This window comes from Anarhichas minor, unplaced genomic scaffold (genome assembly GCF_050575085.1).
Source record: "Anarhichas minor isolate MPS153535 unplaced genomic scaffold, ASM5057508v1 ptg000074l, whole genome shotgun sequence".
Classification (NCBI taxonomy): domain Eukaryota; kingdom Metazoa; phylum Chordata; class Actinopteri; order Perciformes; family Anarhichadidae; genus Anarhichas; species Anarhichas minor.
In genome coordinates, this window is record NW_027466520.1 from 4205878 (window position 1) to 4230000 (window position 24123).

The window sequence follows — 24123 nt, forward strand, 5'->3', positions numbered from 1 at the left end:
TTCTCCTGATATCTTGGGTCCTTGCATTAGGCTTTGATGTTCGCCGGCACATGTCAGACAAGTAATAACTTCTGCTAACTTGTGCGTTAAATTTCGTGTAGATTGTGTGCCTTTTGCTAAAAAAAACAATGCCTCCAAGGATTCAGTTTGCCTCTTTTTGATGTTGGTGAAACTGAAATCCGTCACTTGGAAAGTTGTGGCTGAACAGGGAAAGTTTTTTTCAGGCAGTGACACATGTCTGTCTCTGTGCTACAACCGTTGTGAGGAGATTGTGGGAAACCTCTTTCATGCCAGTTTGAATGGGCATCCGTTGGCATCCACTGTGAAACCGCCAAGTCATAGCCAGACAAGGTTCAACAGTTAACAGTGTCTGCACAGTCTGTCGACAGCACGACGTCTAGTCAGATCGAAAACATTGTGGATTGAACAGGCCACATTCAAGTTCCCCCACTGAAAGTACTCAAATACTTTCCCACGTATAGTAGATATGAACCGTCTATGTCATCACTTACCACCGCTTTCGTTTTGTAGTATCTGCTTGTAACGACTGTTAAAAGTTCCCCCCCTTTTTTTTGTGCAGAAAAGCAATCAAGAAATCTGCAGCGTGCTTTTGTCATTTTTTAATTGATGTTTTTTATGTGAAAATCTAAATTACAATTGATGTTTTTTTAAATCAGTTACAGCAGCACACGACAAATACATGATGAAAAGAATGTAAGAATACAAACACTTAAAAAAAATGTATTTACACGAATATACAGTTTATACAGTGACTAGTGACTCCAGAACAATTGTAATTGTGACCGTCAGAATATGAGTGTAAACTCCAAAGAGTATTTTTCTTTCAAAGTTGTACATTTTATCGTTGCTCTATTAGTAGCAACTAATGCTTATGAAGAAAAGTAGATGATCATGTTGAACTAGGCTCAGGTTTAGGATTTTAGGAAAATCTGCCTTTTTATATGGAAAGGGCAGGGGTAGTATCGGTGTCTGACATGACAGAGGGACGTTTGGGAACTGCCTGTAATTTACTGAGCCCTCCTTTGCCCAGACAGCCAGCACACATCTTCACAATCCTCAGGAGGTCTTGTCTGAACCGCACTCCTATGAAGACGTACAGGAATGGGTTCAAGCAGGCGTGAGTATACGCCAGGCTCTTGGCGATCTGTCCAGCTACATCGGACCGAGTTATAATGTCACAATTGGTGATAGTAGTATTAGCTGCCTGCATGGCCTCCATTATCAGCAGACTATTGTGAGGCAGCTGAGAGAGAACAAACACAAACACCACAGCAAAGATGACGCGTAGGGCCTTGTGCTTTTCAAAGCTCTTGGCCTGCAGAAGTGTGCGAATGATGACTGAGTAACAAAACAACATAACTAGTAGAGGAAGGAAGAAGCCCACGCAGATCTGCAGGGACAGCACCAGGATCTTCGTGCGGTTGTACGCGTTGTTCCAGTAAACCAGAGTACAGAGGGATTGCCCGTTTCGGTCCGTCTTCACCTGGGCGAAGATGAACTCAGGGAGGGCCAGGAGAGTGGAGACAAGCCAGACAACCAGGCAGGCAAGTTTGCTGTAGAACAGCCTCTTTTTCTTCAGGTTCTGGGCCTTGATGACTTGTACAATAGCAATGTAGCGGTCCACGCTGATGCAGGTGAGCAGGAGCATGCTGCTGAAGAAGTTGATTTTATAGATCGCTGACATCATTTTGCAGAGACCGATGCCAAAGTCCCAGCCCTTGATAGCATCGACAGCCCAGAAGGGCAGCATGCACAGGAAGAGGAGGTCAGCCACAGCCAGGTTCAGCAGGTACACGTCGGTCATGGTTTTCAGACGGTTGCGCACAGTGGTGTAGATCCAAACCACCATCAGGTTACCCACGGCGCCAAGGAGGAAGATGATCCAGAAGAGAGGTGGTTCGTACTGCCCACGGAAATCCCTGACCCAGCTTCTGTCACACATGCCTGAGTTTTCAGTCGGGTCTGAACCGTAGTCGTCTGAGTAGTCCTCCTGCAATCGAAAACAAAAACTTATCAGCTGATTCGATATTAAAGAGTTCTTTTTAAACTAATTACATTTACTCAAGTACTGTACTTTGCACTTTACATGAGTGTTTCCACTTTCTGCTACTTTATACTTCTACTCCACTACATCTCAGAGGCAAATATTGTACTTTTTACTCCAGTAAATGTATTTGATACCTTTGGTTATTACTTTGCATATTTTGAGTAATAATACAAAATATAACCAAATAAAGTACAATGTATTATTATGGATAAAGATAACTATTGCTGAAATCCACAAGCTACATGGCAGTATATATATTTAAAAATAAATAGAAATGTAAATATTTCTACTACTTTTACTTAAGTAAAAGATCAGAGTACTGTCTTTTTTTTCTCCCTTTTCATTTTCTGTCCTTGTTACCCAACTCACAAACTGCTGTCATGGTTTCTCAACATAACATGCTTCTAGTGAGTGAGGACACAGTGATATGACATCAAAAGCAGTCAGTGACGTACGTGCTAACCAGAGCGTGCAAAAAAAATTGCTCTCAGTGCAGGTGTTGTGTCTTTGCAGGAGAAACCACAACACCACTGCACAACTTCCTGCTGCTATCCAAGCCTGGGGAGGGAGGGTGAGGGTAACCGATCTTGAGGGGCTCCAGAAAGGGGCGCGCAGCAGAACTCGGTACCCCAGAAGCATCGAGTTTAGATTTAGGGCAAAGATAAACAGCGAGTGAAGCTGAGACTTAGGTTTTCTCAAACAACGGAACATTTGACGCTGATGCGGCTGTGAATGTGGCATTTGAGTATCCTACAGATGTGTGCTGTAGATACTGTACATCTACTGCACTGCAAAAACGCAATCTTACCAAGTATTTTTGCCTAATTACTAGTCAAAATATCTCAAAACACTTCATATGAGACACAATCACCGAACAAGTAACATTGCAGTGAGACAAGACTTGTTTTAGGAGGTGCATCTTGAAAAAACACTTGAGACTTTTTGGCATTATAGGCTTAAGATATGGCTCTTCCTAATACTAGTGAAATATCGCTCAATATGAGTTTCCCCAGCTAATTTCAAGATCTGTTTTTAATTTGAAATGCCTAAATATTCCATCTTATTTCACGAAATCTTTCCAAGACTTTTCACATGGCAGATACTTTTTAATTATTACAATCAATCATAACACCTTGTATTCTTTTTTCCCCCTGTGTGTACCTGGAGCATGTGATTTATAGATAATAAAAAGTATCTAATATATCATATTTAATAAACAGCACACAGCAACCTGAAGATTAACCTTTACCATATGGTGTTCTTTAAAAGCATACTGTAAATACTACAGTACAAACAAACACACATGCAAGTTTGTTTCTCTATTTGTGAGCAGTCAAAACAAATCAGACACCAAAATCTACTATACCACTGGTTCATTGTTGTGTCGTGGCGACAGAAAATTATCTTAAATTAATACTTACAGTTCCATGATCAGTTCCAGTAGAAACAGTTCCTGTGGTCATATAAGCTGTAAATGTCTCTTCCATGTTATCTACAAAGAACAGCAGGATATTAGTACAACACACTTGTAAAAATGAAATATAATATTAATGGTTAAATGGAAAATGCTCTCTTCGTCCTCTACTGTTGTGTAGTAGTGCGACAAATAACTTACCCATTGAGTGATGAGACGAAGGGAGGAGCCTCTCAGTCACAGTTCTGTTTTTTTTGTCTGGATAGTACAACTGGTAACTTTGACATACAGACACATCTTCACTTGCTTATATGGTTTCCCTTTAACCACATGGATCATGTGCTGAATCATATCACTCCATCTCCATCTGCAGACAAAAAACCACACACGACCCTTTGTGCTCTAGATTTCTTACCCTAAACACGGCTATATATAAAATATGCATTGAATTAAAAGGCAACTTGTTTCCAAATACGATCTTTGAACATTGTGCCAGATTTTCATGGGGAAGCTGTGACTTTTAGACTCAACCCATTGAGCCATGTCCATCAAACTAGAACCAAAACAATACACCCACATTCCTTCCACAGCCGATTTTAAGTTTTATCAAGTCAAAGCCTGTTTTTGACACACTGTGTGTACACAGGTGGAGCACTTAACACCACAGATGAGTGATGCATGAAACTGAAAACCATGAGGTGTGATTAAAGATCACATCTGGAGGAGGTAGTCAATGTTGAGATGTTGTCAGCGCCATAGTTACATAGCACTTACAGCTCAGACAGTGTGGCCTAAAACGACTGTCCAAGCAACAGTTATCTTTCCTTTGAAATGTCTTACTCAATAGATGTGTCAACGGTGTGAGGGAAGTCTTTTTGAGACGTTTCAATTTTCTGGGTAATTTCTATTTCAAGTCAGCGGTGACGAAACAACATCCCCTTTTATCATGAGATCAAGTGCCCAACTTGTTAAAGTTAATTTAAAGGAACAAATCAACCTTTTGGTAAATTATTTTCTGTCTTGCTGAGAGTTGGATGAAAAGATCGATCCTCTGTCTGCAGAGTAAATATGAATCTGGAACCATTTCCCAAAATGTCAAACTATGCCTTTAACCTGGATTTGAGTTTGTTCCGTCCAAGTCAAATTAAAGTCCGGTTCATACAGTAGCATATAGGCACTGCAAAACCAACACATACAATAGCCTAATATCACGTATCTATTGCTGCCAAGTTACAATTGCATTCATGTGACATGTTTTAAAAAAAGAAGAACTTTGTGTGAAGATAGGGAAATGCAAAGTTCATTGGTGTTGAAAGAGTAAAGGCCAAGGGAAATTAATATCATGACAAGTAGTCACATTGCTGACCACACTTCAAAACATGGCAAGGTAGAAAGTCCCCGTCATACCAACTGCATAACCTGAAGCCCAAACAAAGCTGACTTTACAAAGTGATAACATGGTTTTAAAGTCTGTATTAGTCAAGAGAAGAGCTTAAATGACTTTTCTGGTTGTTTCCTGTGAGTGTCTGTTTCTCTTGGGGGGCTGCTTTGGCCCTTGTGAAGGACTGGAGTGTGGTGATATCTTCTCGGTTTCACTTCCTGGCCTGATATAGCTTTTAGCATATTGTGAAGATGGAGATGCGAAGCGTGTGCGCCATCAGCTCTTCAGATTTTTACCAAATGCCGGCTGCGTTTCTCGGTTTTGCTCACAGTGAGGCAGAGGGAAACGGCTGTGTCATGATCAGATGAGCGTTTTCCTTCTGGAAACAAGCTGTTTGAAGAAAGTGGTAGACTGAGAGGTTTCACTCACAGGGCATCGCTAACTGCAGAAGCGCAGCTAATTGACCTCATTATTCTGATCTGTGAGCACATAAAACACAGCGTGAGACAATACAGTACAATCACAACTTCGTTCCCTTGCAGAAACAAATGACGATGCAGCTTCAGGTCCCAAGTTGAAGATTATAGAAACACAATAAGGCATTTTAATCTTTGCAAAGAGACAGTTATTGTTGGGAACTGATTTGAACTGCTTATTCTGACTGAGATATTTCATGGTCTGTCTTTGGTATAACTTTTTATATATGGAGAGAAAAATTGTGTCAACAATTGGATTTGACTAAGCACTTATGATCTCACGGTCACGTGTGAATAAGACAAGCCTTTATTGCCTCTGTTACAGAGTCACAATGACAGAAAAAGGGGCAATTCTTCATCAGATCAACCTCTACTGTTGTCATATTCTACATAATATAACTTTAATTTTGACATGCCTCCTGATATACATGTTTTCAGTCAATTCGTATGACCTGACAGTTCTCTAAATGCTGGGGTAGTGAACATTTTCGGGCCTAAATTAGTTCCACAGGTGAGAAAAAGTTGAGAAGCCATGAATTGGTCACCAGTATGGGACGATGCAAGCAGTATGGTTTTAGCTACTTGACAGGTTGCAGTGCAGGATGACAAAAGGGGAAAACCTTCCGTCTAATTAGTGCAGCAGTCTGTATGTTGCATTTTCAGCTATAGCGTCATCTCTTTTTAAAAAGGCACGTCAATAAGTTTCACAGATAATAAGTTCCCTGTTTTAGGTTTCATAGAATGTGAGAGGTTTTCTCGACGTGCTCTGCATGAATTGATGTCTCTGAGGTGAGTATATGCTGACTCAAACCTGAAATCGGTACGATCGACACTCACAAACTGATCACATAGTACAGTCCTTATTTGAGATACTGGGTCACGAATGATGTTGAAAATGATGACACCTCTCCAGTTGTATCTTCATGTGCCCACAAACAGCAGCCCGCACAACTCATTCAGCAGTTTTTCATCGGGTATCACATGCTAATCACACGTAGTTCTGAATCATAGCATCATAGAAATAAAATGATACAGAAGCCAGCTTCAGAGTGTTGAGTCATTTGCTGAACTCAATGTATACGGTATGCTGTAGATATGCTATTTCATGGAAAAGTATCGATCAACAACACAAAACATTGAGCAACAATTCTCAGAGGTGACTGAAATATCTGATATCTGTTAATCTGATCTGTGCCACATTTTCTGCAAGTTGCACACTTAGATTATCAAAAGATATTGAGCTCCTGGTAGCTGAGAACTCGCATAACCTTTTATAGCCTTAATAACATGCCTCCTGACTGGCACGGGCCTCTGTCACAACACACGTGGATATAGCCACGGCCTTGTGGTCGGGAGGTACAGCTGAGGAGCCAGTGGCTGAGTCACAGAGATGGAGGCAATCACAGAATATCTGTGGGGAAAATAAACCACAAATATTATATCTATGTGTTCTTTGCAGTTTATCCTTGACCTTGGAATACTTGTCGCAGAACTTCTCCTTTTGAAAATATAGAGGTATAAATGGTACTATACTGGTACTGGGGTCACTGGAGACTCTATAACTTTGCATGGCACGGTGAACCCAATTTACAATTACACAACAGTGGTAAATGGTTAGACATAGTGTAACAACTGCACGCGTAGAGAAGAGGCATCAAGTATGTTATATAGCTAAATGTATTTTAAGTTTGCAAACTTTAGACACCACAAGGGTACATTTTATTATCTCCACCAGGCGTAAACCATGAGGGGATCATGCGTTAGGTCGTGTGTGTACGTGTATCTGTCTGTCTGTCAACAGCTAATCTTGCCGCTGGATCCATCAGCCTGATATTTGTTGTGCACATATATGACTGTATGCTCCAGGACTTCTTGCTGTTGTGGGGATTCACAATTTTTGAAAAACATATTTTATTGACCGTTTTATACCGATATTGACTGCTGACTCCTCACTCCACTTAACCAACCGGTAAGAGCCGCAAGTGATCAACAAATGCTTCAGTTTGGAATCCTGTTTCTGCTCGGGATTAGGAACTGATCCTCTCTAGATTTAGTAAAACAATTATGGTTTGTGTTTATTCAATGACACATTAAAGCAGTGGTCGGGAATCTGTACTTTACAGAGTGCGCTTTTCTAGTATTACCTAAGAATTCAACGTCACATTTGTAAGGGGAAGAAAGCGGTATTTCTTTCCAAAACGTACATGGTCTCACTTTAAGGAAGTGAAGACACAATATACTGTACAGTCTGTCTCCGCTTTCTTTATAAAGCTCTGTGATACTGATATTTAGGGAAATATTCAAACCCAAGAAGACAGCGGCTTTTTGGCCACACAATATGGATTTCTACCGAAGGACCGAAAGGTTAAAGCTACCACACCACCATTGTTTTTTAACACCATACATCACTCTAGACATCACCTTGAATTCAGAAACTATTTCTCCTCAAGCAAAAAGTTTACTCGGTGATTCTGGAGAAAAACTAAACAGAAGCTTTCGTCTTGCTAGTGAAACTGAGAAAAGCCCTTTGATGCCTGCAGGAAGCTGCAGTGAATGGGTACACTGCTCTCACATGTATTAACAGTTGGCCCGTATTGTGGGAAATTATTGTCACTGTCACAGCTGTCAGCAGCGCGACAGATTGAGTTCGGTACCGAGAGACACAAGTCACCGCTTCCTGTGTACCTGCTCGCTGTGATTTATTTCATGCACCGATAGACAACTGTTCAGCATTTGCATCCGTATCTGAAATTATGAGCAACTTTCCCATGACGGTCTCTCCTTTTGATGCTACTAATAAAAAACAGATGCACGCACGCAAATGTAAATTCACACGTACAAGCACACAAATGCAATAAACAGGTTGATAAGAAATTCTACATCTTTTCATGCATTCATCTTTTATGAGCAAACAGGTTTTTAAAGAATATTGTCATTAGTGTTGTATACCTACCACATGTGTTTTCTTTCACCTCCTCCCCTTTTTACACCATGCATACAACTCCTGCACATGATGCAAGACCAACACAAGTTTAATTCAGGACAGACTGTGGCTTGAAGAGTTTCACTGAAAACAACAGGGGGGGCTGGTGACCACTATCTCTATCCACTCTGGTTAAAACAACCAATGCAAAAACAATGAGCTCTTTCTCTTGGCACTTCAAACAGCTAAGGAAGCAGATGAAGTAACTAATGTGTAGAATTACACTAACAAGTGCAGTTGATAAAACGGTTGGCTAATTTAGAGTTTTGATAGGATGTATTTCACAATCGCGTGTGGCCCTCTGTGGTTTCTTGAAGTTGAATCGGTTCAAGAGGGGGAGGGTTTTTTGTCTTATTGTATTTTCTCTCTCTCTCTCTCTCCTAATATAATCCAATAAAAAGGAGAAAAAAACTCCATTAAAGATATCTCCCATCTTTTACAAATGTCTTTCTCTTTGTTGCTGAAGTCACCGTTCATACTGTACTCCCCACTGTCTGCATCCACCTTTATCATGCTGATCGAGGTATCAGGGGCATCCTGGAGCTCATCGTAATCTTCTTCTGAATTCAGGCCACATTTAGCCACTAAGATCACACATCCCCATGTACACAGCTTGTCATGCTTTATGCAGAGAGGCTTTTAAGATTATGTGCATTTTTGCAGTCTGGCGCCCCCTTGTTGTCAGTCGAGACAATCAATCCATTATGTCCTATTTATTCTTCAAACTTTTTGTTGTTTGTTTATTGCCAGTGTCCCAGCATGCAGTGGGTCAGAGAAGAGAGCCAACCTGGGCATGTTTTTCACAGGGCATATTTATGATCTGATATTTTCATAGCCAGAACATATTAGAATAACATCCTAGGTCTGAAAGCTTCAGTCTTCAGTGAATGTACTTGGTGTTTATATGATTAAATACACCTTAAAGTGAAAAAACAATTACTAAGAATGACCACACGTTTATTTGTCAACAGCTTTTATTACCCCATACTTTGCACGATACAAACATCTAGTGTAATATAAGGTAGATGTATCATACTCTACAAGAGCATTACTTCATGAACATCATGTATATATTCATTTTTTTTTTTCTCTTACACTCCATCACCCACAGCAATACGAAAAGTACACAGTTAAAGATTCCAGACAAAAATACTCTATGCCCTTTGTGTAGGGAAGTCATTCCAGATCACCATCAACGTCATTCAATAAAGCAAGAGCAGAAAAAACTAAATGCGAGAAGTTTTGGTATATTTTCGATGATCAGACTTTCACAGAATGTCACATCATTGGAAATATTCTTTGTGTGAAATGCAATACAATTTTTCGGGAAACAAATTAAAGCGGGGTTGACCTCAGAAGGTCGGTAAACATTACTTTGAAGCTGTTCACTATTAATAAACACACCGGCTTGGGTCTAACTCAACTGCTAAAATTAAGACTGATCAGCAAAATATCAACGATCAACTACCCGGTGCTAGAAAGCTAAATATCACCTATAACCATCTGATAGATACGACTGCAATGCTTCAGGCAGACAGTGCGTATCTGTCCAGTTCAGCAAATGCACAAGGCCTCTTTAAACGGGGACGTGATAGTAATTGCATAGAGCACTGAGGGAAGTCTGCTAGCTACAGTAAGTCAGCTCCACAACTGGGACGTAGAAAAAAAAAAAGCACAGCTGGAGAAGGCTATCGTTTGTCACTACTTCATCAGTGTGCTCAGCGGTGCGTACCGACGACCCCCCCCGCTCTGCTCGCACTCTTTACTAAAGCCGATAATTACTGAAGATGCCAGATAAAGCATGAATAAACAATTCCTCGGAGAAGTGCTGTTTTCTGTCTCTCTTGTCTTGCAGCAGTGGAACCGGTGGTTTCTCGTTCCTGTCTAACCCTCTGGACACCTGTTGTCTTGGGTAGAACTCATTCATTGGGCTCGTATCTGAAACAGACGAGCAACAACAGCGTCAACAACCTGAAATTAGACAAATATCTCTGTATGAAAGCCAATTTTTCAAGCACAAAAGTGCCTGAACTTGAAGGGCCATACTGGTGTGTCTGCTAGTTTTACAAAACATTCCTCCAGCGATGTTTTACACTTAAAGCTCACCTCTGCAATCGTTTTCTAATGTCTTTGATCTGCTCATTTTTCTTGGTCAGGATCTCCTTCATGTTGCGGTACGCCGCAGTTTGCTGGAACTTCTTGTCCAACTCCTGCACACCCCACACATACATAAACACATGAAAGTACCTGCAACAGAAGCTGAACGCACCAATACCAGCTGTTTCTATAAACATGTTTGATTAACAGTATAACGTGTGTTAACTTCAGATGCTGGTTACTCTCCGTTGCAGGTAAAAACCACAGTGACCCACCTTCTCTGCCAAGGACAGCTGCTCCTGCACTCGCAGAAGATCATGTTTGGCAGAGATCAGGTTCTCCTGCAGACCCTTCTGGGAGGCCGAGTTGGCGCTAAGAGACCTTTCATAGTCACCCCTCAGAGCCGCCACCGTGCCCTCGAGACTGCTGATCTCCTGGGATTGAGCAGCCAGCTTGAAGGAAAAAAGAAACAGCGTAGAAGTTCAGAAGGAATGAACGGCAATCATTGCTGTTACTACAGAATCTACACCCTATTCCTATTCACAGGGAGAGACCAAAGCAACACTTTGGTCAGCTGGGTACGTACCATTCGAGGTCCAAGTTAGCAGGTGAAACCAAATGACAGCAAATGTTCAGATGCAACAAAATGAAGAAAAAAGTAGTAGAATGGGGAGCAAACTTAAAAAGTCAAAATGAAGATGACGCTACTTTGCCACGCCAAACTCCAAACAGTACCTGCTGGTCACCATGCACCGTCTGAACGTCTTTCAGGGCTCTCTCTGCTTTGGTTCTCTCATCCAGAGCACTCATTGCCTCAGAAAATGAATCAGAGCAGAGAGTTTACAACGTAAACTGGTGCACGAATCAGAAGAAAAGTGGCTGTGTTTAGAAATGCACGGCTTATTGTTATACCTGTGATTCTAAAGTCCGCATCCTGGCTTTCAGTTTGTCATTTTCCTCCTGTAGTCTCACTATCTCCTGGAAAAGAATATTTAAGATTGATGTGAAGGAGTGTATAAATATAACTTTTACAACAATTACTCAATATGTAATTCATGTGATGTATTTCTTTACCTTGTTAAGAAGTTCAGACACCCCGCCTTCATTCAGCGGTGCTAGCTTGACTTTGCTTGTTTCCTGGTTTATCTGGGAATAAAGGAAACACTTTACAACTGAAACAATGACAGAACAGTCTTAAAACATGTTGTTTATACCGTCATATTACTGTATGTAAGATGTAATGGTAAAAATAAAGCTTTTATATCCTTATAAATGTGAAGATGACTAGTGTGTACCTTTTGAGAAGTAAGATGTGAATAGTCAAACCCATGAAAGAGCAGCATATAGTATTACAAAGTTGATTTGTTTTCCTTTAACAGTGCGTCGCGAAACCACACGCCAACCTCAGTGAAGTGTGACTTCTTAACCGCACGGCTACTCGTGAACGGGCAGGGGGCCCGACATGTAAGACAACTTCAATTGCACTCTAGCTACTGAATTCCATGTGGGTGTAAATATCCTTTGAACACATGATTAATGGCTATTGACTGTGCCGTGGAAAGCTCTACAGTACACTCACCTTATTAGTGGTTTTAAAGTCAGTCTTCTCAAATTCAGCCACTTGTTCCAACAGCTCCCTATATGGGTAAAAAAGCAAAATAATTAATCAAATTACAGGCAAGGAGTTATGAAAAGCTTGAACTATTTGTCTATAAAATACAAAGTATGTAAAGGTAATATTGTCAATATTTTTGTGAGCCACAGATTTGAACTGATCTGATAATATGAACGATGTGATTATCTTCTCACACAACTGTCAGCTTGCCACCACAATGTTTTTTTTTGTATGTTACAAAAATAAAAAACGCTATTTGGCAGTTATGTATCTTTGGCAAGGAGTAAACAGCCCTTTTTCTAGATGACAGTTTAGCACTTATGATATAAGTGTTATGCTTGTGGTGAACAGAAGTGCTCTCTGGAAAGCTTATATGTGGTTTTTAAAAAGCAGCCGAACACACGTAGACTGTGACATGGGGCGTATTCCTTGCTTTGTACGCCATGTCAGTCACGTAGGGCTGAGCCCTGTGAGAGAAAAAACACACACTTTAGGGCTTCTTTATCCACCCACTACGTGCATATTACAAAAAAGAACGTCTCCAAAACAAGTTGAGTGTTTTAACAAGGTGAAAGGTTACGGAGGTCAGAAGTTGCGTGAAGTTCACCTGAATATCATAGAAGTACATTCAAACAAAGAGCTTTCCAATGATCATACCGGCCAAAGGTATTAGTTCATAACGTGTGAAGAACATTTAGCTGCAAAGTGCACATTTTATGACATTTTTCATCTACATCACAACCTCTATGCTCTTAAACACTGACTATATTTGTGCCAAAAAAGCCTTAATACATGCTTTACCAAAATGCCAAGAGTGCAATGTACCCCCTGACAACAGTTCAAATGTGATTTATCTTTATTACTGGTTTCACATATACATGCGTGCATGTGGTGGCTTGTAATATGAAGAGGCACTCTTGGCCCCCTTGCTTGGTAACAACAGCAAGAAAGTCCTTTTAGGTAATTCTGTTTCATCACATCTGGCCCCAAAACTTTGTACGACTTCACCATTTCACCAGCTAATAAAAATGTACTTTTTTGAAATTTCATTTTTTTAAATGATTGTAAATGTGTAAAAATATGTAATATTGAAATTGCAAATTAAATTTTGTTTAAGGATTAAAGAGTTATGTCACTCAAACTATAAAAGACATTTTTTTGTGAGGCGAAAACAAATATTTCATTTGAGAAATACAAACAATGTCCTTGTTTCTCAAGATGATACATTGTGGGGCGTTACATTGCTATTCTGTTCTTTAAATTCAGTTTTTGGGTTTCATCAACATTCACCACTCTACTCACCTCTATTGTATTAGTATGAAGTCTCAAAGTATGATATTTTTGTAATTTGGGTGAACTGACATTAAAATGTAAACAACAATGTGGCAGCAGTTGTGGTTTTCGAGCTAAATCAACGTCACTGCAAATAGGAAACCATTGTAATGGAAAAAAGGGTTAGATTGTCATTGCCTATGTGGCTTGGCAATGACCTTGTTGCCTTGCACACATACTGTGACATGCACGAGATCTAAACCTAAACAGCCCTGAGGAGGAAGTGGCACAAAGTGGAGGAGTTATTCTCATGAACATGAAGGGGTATCGTGTGTTTAGAGGCCTAGCGCACTCCTTACTTTGGTGTGGCACTCTGTTTGACCTTGAACTCACATCACATCATTTTAAATCATTTTATTTGGAAATGTTTTTACAGCTTATTTCATGTTTTTTTTGCACACAGGTGCAACAAGATATATATATTTGTGTACACTAAATACAAATTTAATATAAAGAGGCGCTGTATAATATCTGAATTAGAACGTGATGTACTCATGTGGCAGCAAACCTGACCAGGTCGCCTTTCGTGTGTTTCAAATGTTTGCTTTGTGTTTTTAGGTGTATTAACCAAACAATTAGCAGGAACGCCTGAATCTGCTTCCTTCCTCGATGCTCACCTGTTCTCCAGCTCCGAGATATCGCTCTGCAGTCGAAGGTAAAACTTCTCAGCCTGTGAGAAGAGCTGCCTGAGCAGCAGCACGTTGGTGTGAGCTGTGTTGATGAGCTCCATCTCCACCTCCCCACGCACCACCGCCTGCAGCCCGTCCAGCATCTCCTTCACCTCGTCCACTGTGAAGGTTTCCTCCACCAGCCTTCAGAGAGAAACATACATGCATGAACATTACAGCTCCATCTCAACCGAAAAGCCCTTCATCGTTGTATGATATATTCCCCCTCTATTGAATATGAGTCTCGAGGTAAGTGAGTAAAAGTTGAATTTACATACAAAAGAATAACAAAAACGTAAGTATGACCAGTCACCTGCTATCTTTGAGTTCTTCAAAGCATGAGTCAATGGTCTTAAGTCTCAGGACCATCTTTGAACGTGCAAATCGCATGTAATTGATGACTTCATTCTGATGATGTTCATTAAACCCAAATTCAGCCTACATGGAGACAAGAAGAGAGAAAAGAGTAAGGTTAAAGATGGACAGAGAGAGAGAGGCTGTAATGGAAACCACGACTAGCTTATGAGCTAACTTGAAGAGGATTTCCCCCTGCTAATGTGTGACGGCCTATTCACATGAGCTTGCACAAACAAGGTGCTATATGTGGGGATGACTGCTATCTGCCTTCTTGTCTTTATATGAAACTGAGTGAGATGATTAGCATGCTAACTTCTGAAAGCAAACAGGTGGCCTGGCTACCAAAGAAAAAACAGCAGATGATCGCAGCTACTTACCATGGTGGCTGTGCAGCTAACGTCAACGTTACTAAGCTAGCTTGTAGCCTGAGATGATCTAAAAGGGGGCAAAAAAGGGTGTTTCAGCCTCTAATTTAGGCCACGCAGCGAACAGACAAGAAGCTAATGGTAATATGCTGGAGTCGAGGGTTTTAGTAAACTATTTGTGAGTTTAGTTCAGCTCGGTGAAGAGGCTACATGGAGGTTATATCATAGCTATAAGATTATCTGGTTGGCTAGCATAGCTATCAGCTAGTGTTTGCCTTGAGAATGCCTTGGTAACGGAGAATAGCGTCATTGCCTAGGTTACTGGGGGTGCGTTCAGCGGCGCTACGGACATTATGAAACAACTAGTTATGTTGTCGAATGGCTGCTAAAATATAAGATATGTTGTTGAAACAACATTGTCATTGTAACCAAGTTGCATATAAATATACACAGACATGTAATTGTTATCATAGGCTTTAATAAATTGTATAAAATGCAACTCTGTTCACACTCTGTTCATGAAGCTGTTTGTTTCTTGAGAAATATATACAGTTATTAAAGGGCTCATTCATAAAAAGGTGCATTTTTAATTTTTGTCAACGTATGATGGCCACCAAGTCTTACTATTTCATCTCTCTCTCTCTCTCTCTCTCTCTCTCTCTCTCTCTCTCTCTCTCTCTCTCTCTCTCTCTATCTATCTATTTAAATGCACAACGTGTATTCACGTGTAACTAAACTGCAAATATGCTTGTATTGTATTAAGCAGTAGATGGCAGTATTGAGCTAGAAGTGTGAGAGGTCCTGAGAAGATTTGGGCGTAGACCTCTGCTCCTCATCAGCAGTCTACACTGAGAGAATACACTCTTCATGTGCCTTTTTACCTGAGGCCCTTGCATGTAGAGCTCATTAACTTATATACTTTAGCAACCAGCCCTAGAATGATTTAATACTTCCACAGAAAAGATTTAGATTGTTTGATCATGTAGCATATTGCTCCAAATTACTATTGGTTGATTAAGCCTCTGCCAGCAGTTTGGTAAACTATTTTAAGCATGTGGCAGTTTTGTTATTTGCATATTTACAATACAATCACCCAGCTATAATACATGATTCAATTGATTAACTGATTGGACTCATCGTGGCTGCTTCTTCATCGGTTAAAACCAATATGACTGCACGAGAGCTGAATAAAAACTTCACAGAGATTCTGTTGCATTGTCTGCTTGTAACATGTCACTGAAGCCAAAAAGACATCACTATCCATTTTGTTAAGGAAGTTCCTCAGAAAAAAGAAGGAAAAGTTGTTTCCCCTCATGTCTCTAGCTGTAATTAAATTAGACTAACAGGCAGCACATGGTCGGTCACCTAATCAGATGCCTCAAAATGTGACCACTCGGTGCTGCCCCGCTCAAATTCACTGTGCAACATCAGTCAGCCACAGAGACCAAGATGTTTCCCCTTTACCTTCAATCGCGGTGAGTGACTTATAATGTTAGACACCAGACTCTGGAGGGCTCAAGTAATAGATTACCCTTCTTAGTTTTTGTTATAATCCCATATGTTGGTGCGGATGTTCTACAGTGGTCAATTAGACTATGGTGGTTACTTTTATTATTTGCGTAGCTCTTGTGGCAGATCCAAAATTAGTTGATTAGTTGATGTCATGTCTACAGCTGGTCTGTGAACAACTATAGCAAACTGTCAAAGTTATTAGATCGTAGAAGAATGTGGGTCATTGCAAGAGAGTAAAAGTATGCAAAGCAAACAATTGAATGAGAGCATAAACATGTATAATAAACAAAAAAGAAAAGCATTACAATAAAACATTGTGGGCTTGCACAAACATGAGCAGTTGATGTATTTTAACTAAGCTGTTGTAGTACAGTAGGAAGGACATAACAGGAAAACACGATAGTTAATATATATATATTTACTTTTTCTATCATTTTAATCCCTTTTGTTTGCCACTGTGATAGAACAAATGTGTGTATGTGCCTGTATAGAACTGTATGTGTGGCCAGTTAATATTTGTCCTGGTCTCAGTCTTCATGTAGGCCCAACTGGTGTAAACTGCTATTATAGCACAGATATTGCTGCATTGTTGGGACAGTGCCCCTAGAGGGCACAATAATCTTTCTTTCCCCAGGTGCCTCTTTGTTACCTAGATAGATAGATAGATAGATAGATAGATAGATACTTAGCAAGCTACTGATACCTGGAAACCTGCAAAAGTAAAATGATAAAATATAAAGAACAAATGAACAATAATGTTAGCCATAATAATAGTCATGCTTATAATAATGATAATAATTGAGGTTGAATTAACTGTTTTTACAACCTCAAGATATCAAGAAGCAAACTATGCAGAGGTAGAAATAGTGCAATTCAGTTTCCATTTCATCAGATCAATTCACAGAGATTACTAAGAAAGTTCATTATAATAATGTGATAAATTATTGATGTGTATGGACGTTTATTTGGTGTAATCTGCCTAGTTTTTAAACTGTCAAATGGAAACAAAAGATTCTACTATATAACCGTCAGCATCAGCTGTTCCGAGGTCAGTTTTGGCTGTCTGTATCAATTACAAACACCGATGAAAAATGATGAAAATCTGATCTCGGGTCGGCATCTCGACAATTCCGCGTTCCGACAAAAAACAATCAGCTGACAGCCGCATGACAGGCAGGGCCTCACGCATGCGCAGTAGCACACTTCTTTGGTATGAGGAATATGGCAACGTCCTGAGCCCTGTTGGGGGGAATACGGCGTAACTGAGCACCTTCAGCATCAGAGTGGGAGAAACTGAGAAGCACCCAACCGCACTCAGAGGAGGGTGGGGGCCTGCGGGACGGCTACGACTAACACCCGTTAGCAAGTTTACAGGTAAATGCAGCCGTTACCACCTGCCACTGCCTTGAAGCCATCTTCTCCATGTTTGCTTGATTGAACCCCGCTGCTAATGCTAGCAGCTAGCTAGCTCCTCCACAGGAACCTGAGTGATTTGTTAGCTTGTGGCTAACCCCAACGTTAGCCTGCCACAGCCCCTTTTTTTTGCATCGGGCAAACAAACGCTGCTAACATACGTGTCTGTGCTATCTGGTGTTCTAGTTAGGAGGAGCAGCGGCAGTGTCGACATTGCTAAAAGCGGTGCTGTCGTGCTTGTTTTTAGCCTCGGTTAAACCGTGTAGGCCCGCTGCAATCAAGCAGAATTTGGCTAAGCGCTTGAGATCCAGGTAATACTGCTCGTGGTGGATTTACTTGACAGATCGGTACCTCGCGTGCATCCTCAAAAGGATTTACGTTTCACCCATTTCGTGCAACATCTATATTTAACATCTCTTGTCAAAAAGCTGCAGGTTTATTATATTTTGCAAGCAGGTGGTTCATGACAGAGCCATGAAAAATGTAGAGTCAGTGCCCGACTTTAAGGTGGCCAGAGAGATTGCTTCATGTAATTGGCAAATACAGAGGGGGCATTGCAACACGTCTTAAGTGCAGACAAGGCTTGCAAGAGGAAAACCACATTGCAGAAAACATCCATGTTCCTGACTATGTTCAATCTCTATAGAATATCTGATTAATATGTCATTCATCCAGAGCTGCCCTTGTCAGCCCCTGTAGATGATCATGTGCTTTTACTGTGGTCACAGCTTTATGTTCAAGATCATTTTAACTGATGTATAAAATGGTTGGGACCATAAAATGATGTAATGGCAGATGATCCTTTGACCCTTGTACCCACACTGATGCTTGAGCAGTTTTCATATTCTTTATATTGTTCTTTTTCAAAAGGAATCAGGTGATTCAACTATTTTTTTCCCAGCAGCGGTGGAAAAACAGGATGGACATAAATAGGCAAAAGAGCTCTTCACACGGTATCAAGAGTGAACTGTCGCGACACTACTTCCAGTATATAACCTGTGGCTGTAATCTAGTTAGTCAGTACCTAACCAGTAATGTGCAGTTGACAGTTTGTTTTCATTTGTTCAGATATATCCTATTTAGAGGTTTCACACAACCCTATCAAAGCTGTTAAAGTTTATGAAAAGTTGTGAGACCTGTCTGGAGCAAGTTATTATGTAAATGTGTGCGTTTGCTTTGGGCCTGGTTTCATTTACATTGTCTTCATTGTCCTGCTGTTTTCTTTTTTTGCTTAACTCTGTCAAGGGCAGCCCATGAATAATGTGCTATTCATCTGCATACAAGTGGGAAGAGGTGGGAGGGGTGATCACATGACCCAGTCCTGGAATCAGCCACGGTCTCTCAACCCAGTAATGTAATAAAAAAGAAAGAACTGCACAGCCCCTCTGCTGCAGTAGAGATCACGCCGTGCACTGCTTGCTGCTAACATCTCCTATTGTGCTTTCCATCAGCCCCCTCGCTTTGGATTAGATTAATTATGCAGCTTGTTTAAAAAAAAACAAAAAACGGTAAAGCAAAACTTGGCTCTTGACTGTTCCTTGCACCTTTTTGTTTCTCCAGCACAGGCATCAATTATTGAGACACTGGCTCATTTTTTAAGGATCCTCGTCCAGTGCTGTGGCACCTGACGGTAGCTTGTATTTGTGTCCAGTTGTCTCCTCGGTTAATGGTGGTTTCCATCATTTGGGGCTGTTTTGCTGTCCCCATGCTTCAGTCCCAAAAGGAGAGGAAGAAACACAGGAGTCAGATTTAAAAAAAAAAAAAAAAAAAACAACAATTTCCAGGATCCTGCCAGAGTGCTGACACAGGTCCCCCTTGTCACAGTGCAGCCGCCAGCAGATTACTGCAGTAAGGATAGGAGAGGCAGTCATGCTCCCAGTTTCCTCTGTTCTGGTCTTTTGACTGGTTTGTCTTTGATGCCTTCATCTTTAATTAGTTTGAAACAATCTGTCACAAAATATCTATCTCAACCAATCCCACTGATGCCTTGTGGTCTGTCCTGGTTGTATTTAGTGACAACAACAAGGATCCTACTTTAATCTAAAGTCCAGGTTTGAGAGCATCTGTTAAAGTTATAAGGATTTTCATTCAAATAATGCACTGGGCCAGAACACTGAGACACGGCCTAACCCCTGTTTATCTAAAGCAATCAATAGGCCTCGCTGGCTTTGCACCAGACTTTATTGACACATGCTCAGCTGGTGCACTGTTGTGTTTTTTTTGTATGTGGCTATGATACAAGACTGGAATGAAAGACCTTTACCTCCTCTCTGTTTGGCTGAGGTATGCCTCTTTTCAGAGTGAGCCCGTGAAAATGCACACGAAGAGGAGAGCGTGGATGTCGGAGAGCGGTTTGTAAAAAAAAAAAAAAAAAAATGAAAAGTCATGTGCTACCAGCTGCCTTGATGCTACGGCTCATAGCTGAACTAACGACGTCGATGAGGAGTCGGTTAGTCGTGGAGAGACGGGGCTACTCTGTCGTTGGCATTACTCCTGAAGAGTGTCTGGTGGGAGTCTCTCCCTTCAAGCTGCAAAATGTTGAGCGACTGTGTGAAGTGTGTGCTGCAGTATATCTTAAAAATGTTCTCTAAAGTCGAGTTCAAATGAAGATATTCCACCTATTTATCTTCTGAACCCTTTTCTGTGTTGCAGGTCCTGTGAAAAGATGAATGTCATCAAAGAAAACAAAGACATGGCCTGTTTCTACACCACCAAGCACTCCTGGAGGGGAAAGTAAGGCCCACAGCGTTTTTTTTTATTTAACCCCGCCGCTGATCGGTTTTCAGGGCTGGTTGCACTGTGTACTCCACATCTTCTTTGTGTTGCTTTACGAGGCAGCATTGCCATCGTCACCTTGTGAAGACAGTTTGGGAAAATCCTGAAATCCTGACTCAGTACTTCCATTGTGTGGACTTCCTTATCACAGCCAGGTCTTCAGACCGCTGTCAGCACTCACCGATCAGCACTAGAGACGTAGAGCTGTCATAGACAGATAATGAACACTAGTCTTTGGCAAGATGACGTCCGTGTTCTGACATTCATTTATTGTATGGATACAAAAACACATGAGTCACCCAATGGTACACTTATACACCTACTGTTTGTTATGAGCATTGTATTACATCATGAGTAAGGACATCATTTCCCTGTACAGTGAAGTACTGTGCACTGATATTTTGGTACACAAGATACACCCAATATGCCTTCTTTCATGTGTACTAACTTCCTTTTAAAGATTACAAGGACAGTAATATATTAAAGTCTTGATTTTTAACATGTTTTATTTCCCTCAATAGATGTTTTTTTTCAGAAGTGAAGCTGTTGTCATATTCACCTTATGTGAACATGTTTAGAGGTAGTGAGAGATGAATTGGTAGAGTCCATTACAGGAGAATAACACCAACTAACTGTATCTATGCTGTAAACATCTGTCCGAATGGCCCAATGTCCTTGATCATCTAGTGCGTAGGGTATCTGTTTACATTTTATAGATTAAAGCTAAATTACACGCTGAAGCCAATACAGGCCTGAAACTAGATGAGGCTTGATGTAGATGCTTGGCGGCCCTTAAAGCTAAAGGATGGACCCGTTTGAGCGGTGAGCCAGTGGGATCACATTACTGATACCTGCTTTCTAAACGTCTCTGTGCCATTAAGGCCTGCCGTTGACTCTGGTAACTTAAGCAGGGCTGCAGAGCATTAGCCATCATCAGAGCTTCATCCCGCTAATGCTTCCTGAAGTGTCCGCCGGAGACGAGCGCTGATGTATGTGTGGTGGACGGCGTCGACCGATGTCCCGTTCAGAGCGTTTGTCGACACATGTCCGCTGACCTGAGTCCAGCTCTGGTGAACGGGCATCTCCATCAGGCATGGGACATCATTTATTGATATTAACATTTAAAGATCATTTAGGAGACTCTCAGAAGAGAGCGATAACAAAGACGAGAGAGCACAGGACAAGTGAGAGAGCAGAGAGACATAACAATACATTTGTTAAAGTCGTTCTGGGATTTTTCGGTGAAGCTTAACCACAGTTGCAGACATCAGTGTACGAATGCTGACAACCAGAGATGAACTTTTTGACAGCAGGCTCATGTGAATGTGTCCAACGCAATTCAGTAGATCTGCGTTATCTGTCTGCTGAATGAAAAGAGCAAAACTCACACAGAGCTCGAATAGGTAAACAGAAAGGGAAAGTGTCAAGTTAGGATATCCTCTTTCAATTTGCTTCACACCACCTTCAGATATTGTGGGCGTGGCGGATAAAATGAAAAATGCACAATATGAAGTGCGCTTACGTAAGCTTGCACTGCCCAGTTTCAACCAATAATAATAATTTCCATCATTCTGTGCACAACCGTGACCTGAGTCCGCTGCTCATGGCATTGAGTCTGCAAACAGCTAAAGTGAAAGTACAGTATAGTTGGTTACCTCCCTGAAATGCTGGAGGTGTGCATCCTGTCGCCTGAAGCTCTTCATCTAACAGCTCACTGTGGCTCCTCCCTCTTCTTCCATTACGCCCTGCAATACTCATTCACTGTCAAAAACATGCCCATTGTCTTGTTTTGTAGACACATTTTTGATGAACGATAACATTTAGTGTCAAGCTCACTGACAAACTCATTGCATTTCCTGTGAATACTTCATGATAGAAGTGAACCCGTGTTGTGTCAGTTAAATGCTGTTAATATTATAAATACAGCTCTTTTTCCGTAAATGTTGCCACAGACACCCAGTCTGTAACACTGCAGATGTGTGAGTATTGCAACACCTTCATCAGCAGACTATAGGCTCAGTCACCATTGTGTTAACAGACCTTTATTTCAATAAAAGTCTTTGTGATTGCCGCTTTAAACATAAACACATACGGTAGCATTCAAACTGCATAAAAGCAAGTGGTAGCAGTTTTACCTTATAGTTTGATTGACCATCGTCTGAGAGGATATTTGTCTCAGGTAGTCACAGCATCGTCTCAGGCTCAAACACTTACTGTGTCACAGATTAAAGGTGCACAGCTCGTCATTTTCAATACAGAACATGTTTCTTAGATGATTGGACGATATGGCAGATTGGTCAACAGACGGGGAGAGTATTCATCTGTTCTGCAGGAATTTAAAAATCCATGATTACACGATGTTGCTTTGGAGTCTGGTATCCTCTTTTTACATCTAAAACGAGTGTTTCTTAGTGTGTCAGTTATAATCTGATTAGTTAAGATCACTGGACTTAACCTCCGATCTTGCCTCAGATACGTTTCTACAATACTTTTATACTTTCGTGAGAGTTTTTCAGGGTTTTCAAGCACAGCAGCACTTCTCTAGATGCTCCATCTTTCACTGTCCGTTTACATACAAGTGCATAGGATGGACTGTGACTATATATTTTTTTTCCTTGTATATGTGTATATATATATATATATATTAAAGTATTTGTCAGGGTCTGTTGGTCACATTCAGCTCTCTTTCCTGTACTCTTTCACTCTCTGAGATCTAGTGTTTGTTGAGGGATCATGTCGTGTTGGCAGAGCTTTTTATGTAGTCAAACAAATCTTCAGCTCGGTCGTCTTTGTGAGAAGTTTTGTTTAAAGAGGAGAGGCAGCTGTTAGTCAGAGACGGGAAGTTGCTCAATGTGATACATTATGAAATCCCTTGAAGTGGAAGGAAAAGCTTTGTAAGACGATCTGTACAGTACGGCTGAATGAATAGTATCACACACTATATCTGTGGTGTGAACTGTACCTGTGAAGGACTAGACCTCTGTTCTGAATCATTTAGTACAAATCACATACTCATTACGTCACTACTGACCATTTGTCAAGGTTCACTGTTAAAGAGTAATTTAGATGTTTGTGAATGTTTTCATACTAACATGACGTTGGTTTCCATTCATTCCAGTCCTGTGTTTAAAACATCTGTGAACATCGTGACTGCGCTTTATTTATGACAAACAGCTAAAACATATAAGCAGACATGGTGCTGCCAAACACGAGGTCGTTTTAAATCTCTGCTTAGTTGATTTTCATATCTTTGTATGAATGGAAATCTGAACCACAGCAGCATGTGTTGTAAGATGGTGAGCAGTCGTGTCAAGTGTACGTGATTTGTTGTAGCTAAAGCATAAAGAAACTTGTGAGGTTATTTAAATTCCTACGGTCTCCACATGTTATAATAAATTCACTTTAATCTCAACTCATCCCACCTTCCCACATGCAGGCTTTATTTTATTTTAGCAGGTGAATTTGGCTTCTAAGTCTTTGGACAAAGCTCCAGCTGTAATCAGTCCACAGAGAATGAATAATTAACTAAGTTTGTGCTGACACCTCGTTAAACCAGCCGCTTAGCACCAAGGTCAAGACATGGAGAGAGAGACACAGCACCCCGAGATCAGGATCATGGTCTCAGACTTTGGGGCCCAAGATGACAGAAATGCAAAACTCAATGTGT

At 40.8% G+C, this 24123-nt stretch overlaps 3 protein-coding genes across 7 annotated transcripts in view; 1 reads left to right on the forward strand and 2 right to left on the reverse strand.

Moving 5' to 3' along the window:
* Positions 1–605: 605 nt before the first annotated feature.
* On the reverse strand, positions 606–6544 carry LOC142937669 (C-C chemokine receptor type 9-like). Its single transcript, XM_076080718.1, has 3 exons — positions 3684–6544; positions 3490–3560; positions 606–2011 (listed from the first exon to the last, which is right to left on the reverse strand). The coding sequence occupies exons 1-3, from the start codon at positions 3685–3687 to the stop codon at positions 959–961; spliced, it is 1128 nt and encodes a 375-aa protein (XP_075936833.1). The 5' UTR covers positions 3688–6544; the 3' UTR covers positions 606–958.
* A 2746-nt stretch (positions 6545–9290) lies between these two features.
* On the reverse strand, positions 9291–15014 carry lztfl1 (leucine zipper transcription factor-like 1). The gene is made up of 10 exons (XM_076080485.1): positions 14769–15014; positions 14348–14472; positions 13984–14178; positions 11999–12056; positions 11494–11565; positions 11332–11397; positions 11155–11232; positions 10695–10871; positions 10429–10532; positions 9291–10260 (listed from the first exon to the last, which is right to left on the reverse strand). Exons 1-10 carry the CDS (start codon positions 14769–14771, stop codon positions 10242–10244), a joined length of 897 nt encoding a protein of 298 aa, XP_075936600.1. The 5' UTR covers positions 14772–15014; the 3' UTR covers positions 9291–10241.
* Positions 15015–17480: 2466 nt separating this feature from the next.
* dnajc13 (DnaJ heat shock protein family (Hsp40) member C13) overlaps positions 17481–24123 on the forward strand; it is a 26998-nt gene continuing 20355 nt past the window's right edge. For 4 of the 5 annotated variants that reach the window (XM_076080207.1, XM_076080209.1, XM_076080210.1 and 1 more), the window contains exons 1-2: positions 17481–17642; positions 20334–20414. In XM_076080207.1, the coding sequence (XP_075936322.1) occupies positions 20347–20414 (68 nt within the window). In that variant the 5' untranslated portion in view covers positions 17481–17642; positions 20334–20346. Of the gene's footprint in view, positions 17643–19465; positions 19530–20333; positions 20415–24123 lie in introns of all 5 variants that reach the window. The other variant, XM_076080208.1, reaches the window with a different exon arrangement.

Bases quoted from the DNA above. Each gene is read 5' to 3' on its own strand.
- LOC142937669 (XM_076080718.1), bottom strand. The intron at 2,012-3,489 runs GTAAGTATTAAT...TTTCGATTGCAG, and splicing joins CTGGAACTGATCATGGAACT to GAGGACTACTCAGACGACTA.
- lztfl1 (XM_076080485.1), bottom strand. The intron at 11,566-11,998 runs GTGAGTGTACTG...CTTTATTCCCAG, and splicing joins ACTTTAAAACCACTAATAAG to ATAAACCAGGAAACAAGCAA. The intron at 10,872-11,154 runs GTACTGTTTGGA...TTTTCCTTCAAG, and splicing joins CGGTGCATGGTGACCAGCAG to CTGGCTGCTCAATCCCAGGA.